Source organism: Drosophila suzukii, chromosome 2L (assembly GCF_043229965.1).
Source record: "Drosophila suzukii chromosome 2L, CBGP_Dsuzu_IsoJpt1.0, whole genome shotgun sequence".
In the NCBI taxonomy this organism is placed as follows: Eukaryota; Metazoa; Arthropoda; class Insecta; order Diptera; family Drosophilidae; genus Drosophila; species Drosophila suzukii.
In genome coordinates, this window is record NC_092080.1 from 15,343,317 (window position 1) to 15,347,228 (window position 3,912).

The 3,912-nt window shown below is 40.3% G+C and overlaps 1 protein-coding gene across 1 annotated transcript; it reads right to left on the bottom strand.

The window, feature by feature from the left end:
• Positions 1 to 528: 528 nt before the first annotated feature.
• On the bottom strand, positions 529 to 1,171 carry LOC108012395 (FUN14 domain-containing protein 1). Its single transcript, XM_017077758.3, has 2 exons — positions 1,030 to 1,171; positions 529 to 972 (listed from the first exon to the last, which is right to left on the bottom strand). Exons 1-2 carry the CDS (start codon positions 1,103 to 1,105, stop codon positions 611 to 613), a joined length of 438 nt encoding a protein of 145 aa, XP_016933247.3. The 5' UTR covers positions 1,106 to 1,171; the 3' UTR covers positions 529 to 610.
• Positions 1,172 to 3,912: the final 2,741 nt, after the last annotated feature.

Genomic DNA, 3,912 nt, shown 5'->3' on the forward strand with positions numbered 1-3,912 from the left:
GATAAAGAAAAGGCTGGATGGAAAATATCTCTTATTCAAACGTGACATTCAGTGGGGCATTTTTAATATAGGAAACCAAATTCTTTTTTTTTTAGTTATACATATTCCGCATATGATTCCTATTGGCTAATCACATATTCTCGTAGTCCGCGCCATGCATATAAAATCTGACACACCCCCCAATTTTCCAACTCCCACATTGCTGAACTGAGCTATTGCCTTGGTTATGAAAAACTTTGCTTATGCATAAATTTTCTCCCTACGCGGGGTGAAAATTGAAATGCTTAAAAGCGCATGAAAATGTTGTTACAAGTTTGAAGTTTTTGCTGGGTCGCTTTTTATGGTGAGCCGAAGCAGAAACTTTAAATGCACGTTTCAGTATGTGTATGTGTGTGCGGTGAAGAGCGACTGGGCTATTTGTTAAGAGTATTTCTATGAAATTTTCAAGGCTTTTGTTATGGAAACTTTCCCTGAGCGCCGGCACCAAAAAACTGCTAGAAAAAAGAAGAAAAAATATTTCCAGAGAGCTGCATTACAGGTGGGAACTTTCGTTTACAATTTAAATATATAAGTGTAGTTCTTTATGTGTAGTTTTGCTAATTTGCATTAGTTAGGCCCAGCCAAAGCCGAGTAGAAAGCCACCCAAGAAGGCAACACACAGACGACCGCTGGTGGCACACGCCTTCCTGGCCTTATCCCCAAGTTCTTGAACACGGATGAGGTTCATCCCCTCCCCGGCGACTAGCAGCTGCCCATGAGTTTGATCCTGATCCTGAGATTGCGACATTATCTTGAGGACATCCACCCTGACCAAACCCGCCTGCATTGCTAGCTCGATGGCCAGTATGGTACCGCCTACAGCCACGGCCACCATTTTACTCGCCTTCAGGAGCACAAATCCGGTGAGAAAGCCCCCGGCAGCACCCATTCCGATTTGGCTATAGGGCGATCTCTGGGTCAGGTTATTCATAGCTGAGGTCAGACATTGGCTTGATCAGGAGCTCTAAATTCTGCACTGATTCTACGTACTACTCTTCACCACCGGTAAGTCACTCATTTCAGCAGGTTTTCTCCGTTCTCTGCTTTTCGGCTGTTTACTTTGCATTTACATAATTTCGGTGACCTTTTTTTTTTGAAAGCTGCCGCTCAGCACAGCATGCTGCTTTGCTCAGGACCCTCCTATGCGCTTCTCACACTCCCCAGCTGCGCTCAACTGAGCAAATGACCGCCAGACCGTAAACGTCTAAGCCGACAAAAACATCAAAGTTCGAAGCTGCCCATTCAGGACTGGGAACCCCGACTTAATAGGTATTGCAAGTGCACGTTTTAAAAGTTTTTAATAAGTCATAAATGTACGAATGTATGTACAACATATTTGCATTGGACGTTAGGCGATTACTAACCGCAAATTCGTTTATACGATAAGATCCTCTTTAACAAAGAAGGGATTTGAGCGTAATCTGTGACTTCTCTATTGTTAAAATCGAGGATTCAATCTATATTTTACTCGTGAGTCCTTTAACTTCACACAGAGAGATATGTTCAAGAACATTGTTCTTGAATTGAGAACTTTCGTTCTATAAAACCATATTGGTACATTTTGGTATATATGTTCTCAATACTTAAATGAAATGGTGAGAAGGGAAAAGACAAATTGAGTTTAATTTGCAACTTTTTGAACGAATTGTTTATTTGTTGAGATATACAATTTAAATACCGCCAATTCAACTTGATTCGAGAAAAATGAAAACATTTTCAACTTGAAAACTGTCTTTATACTTTTAAGAACATTTTAAACTCTGATGAGAACGTCTGAATTTTCTCTGTGTATCAAATACCTATGTGCAATGTACATTTAGTTACAATCCGTTTGGAAATTGCCAGGTGTTAAATATTTTCTAGTGCCCCTTTTTCCCAGTGATTCACCTTTTGGTCAATTATTTAGCTGAAGGTAGTGCGGGGCCTTCGATGGAAGAGTTCACGCTTACAGTTCAATTGCCTTGGGGCCATGAAATGGCATCGGTTTCTTTTCGTTTGAATGCATTTTGGTTTTCGGTCGTTCCATTGCTTTTATTTAATTTATCGTTCAATTATGCGCCCAGGTCCAGCCACGCCCAAACCAAATAGCAGAGGCCCCAGGAGCTGTCGAGGTGTTTTTCGCCTATCTCAAACTGAAAATCAAATTAACAATGAGCACGCAAATTGCCACAAATGACTGCGGAACTGGACTCGAGCGGAAAAGGGAATTCAACTATTTTCCGAGCGATTATCTAGGAGGAGTAATGCAGTCTTTAAGTGCTTTTGTGCAAACAATATCTCAGTCAGACAACGGCAGTGGACGCCCCTTGGCAACTAAAGTGTTGGAGCATTTAAATTGACATTAATAGGAAGGGTAAAATGTGAAATTGTCTTGGCCGGAGAGGGAACTTGGTATAAGAACCACACATGAAATATAAATGAAACAGAATGCAACTTGACCATAAAATGTGAGCTCAACTGTGCGAAAAAAGGGCCAACACAACACCGGAGTATGCGACTAACAATTTCCACATCAATGCGAAACGTGTTTGCCATGCGGCGTATTTTCTTCTCTCTGCGAAGTTGGCACAAAAAATCTTGCTTTTGAAAATTTACTTTCCCTCGTCCTTTTCCTCTCCTAAGCTCTGATTTTATGTCCATTGTTTAATACAGGTGTTTGTGGAAATACGTGAGCTGGGTAGGGAATGTTTTTACCTTCAAAGCGTGCTGATATAAATAATTTGAATATTTTTCAGACATGACAAAAAATTTATATTCCTCGTGTAAGATGCAGGTTCTCTGCAGGTTTTTACTACTATTATCAATCAGGGGTTGGGACAAATATTTCGTAGTTATATTTTGTTAAAAATGAAAAAGCAATCAAACAACTTTTTAAAAATTAAATGAAGGTATAGAATAAATTTATAACTAATTCAAGCACCAATAATCCTAATTTCCTACCTTTTGCTATGGACGTTATTAGAATACGTAAATTTAAACTAATCGTATTATTATCTTTGTAAAATATAAAATGTTAAAAAAATGAAAAGAGGGTAAATATGCTAATGTGGCTTTTATAAAGCGATTTAGGAGATGGCTGATGAAATTAGCCCATTCTATATTTTTTTGTATCGATCATATATCAAATATTATATATTCAAATATTACATTTAAACCTAATCGCTAATGCATTGCAAACGGAGCTTGTTGCTCACCATCAGTCATTTAAATATATCTCCGAATAATAGAATCTTAGCTACTGACATCCAGCACAACTGTACTTTTGAGTCATATGCGGTTTTACATCATCGTTGGCATCCAAATTGAGCTTTGCTCTATTCAGCGAACACAAAGAAAACGCGCCATTTGGAGATGAAAGTGGCAGGCGCAACAGTACGTATACGCAATACATATTTACACAATTTAGAAGCCAACTGCAGTGTCCTCGCCCCGACCATATGGTTAATGTGATGTGGGATAGCTGGTCCTTGGACTCCGACCGGACCCCAGAAACTTTGGGCGCTTGTACGGGCACTCGCCTGTTGACATGCTGTAAATTTGAAAACAGTCATCCAGTGGATAAAGTGTTGCATGTTGGCTCAAAGCAAACGATTCGTTCCTCCAGTTTGCTTGTTGGCTGCTTTATTTGTGTGCGGGCTTGTACAACAAATTAACTGCGGTGGGTCTGGGCTAGGGGAGGGGGGTTTTCTGGCCAGGATTGGCAACGTTGTTAGTTGCAACTTGCCGGCGATGAACGCAGCTTTGTGGTGGCAGCTGAGGGGGCAGAGCCTGGTCCACAGTTCGTTGTCGAGTTAAATGGTTTGTCTGTTTCGGAACATTAATTTAGATGCTGCAAGCAGATGCAAGCACGAGATTCTAGTGAGAAATGCCCCT

Excerpts from the sequence above, each read along its gene's own strand:
- LOC108012395 (XM_017077758.3), bottom strand. The coding sequence starts at position 1,105 with ATGCAAAGTAAACAGCCGAAAAGCAGAGAACGGAGAAAACCTGCTGAA. Across the intron at positions 973-1,029 it reads CTTACCGGTGGTGAAGAGTA|CTATGAATAACCTGACCCAG; the intron begins GTACGTAGAATC and ends GTCTGACCTCAG.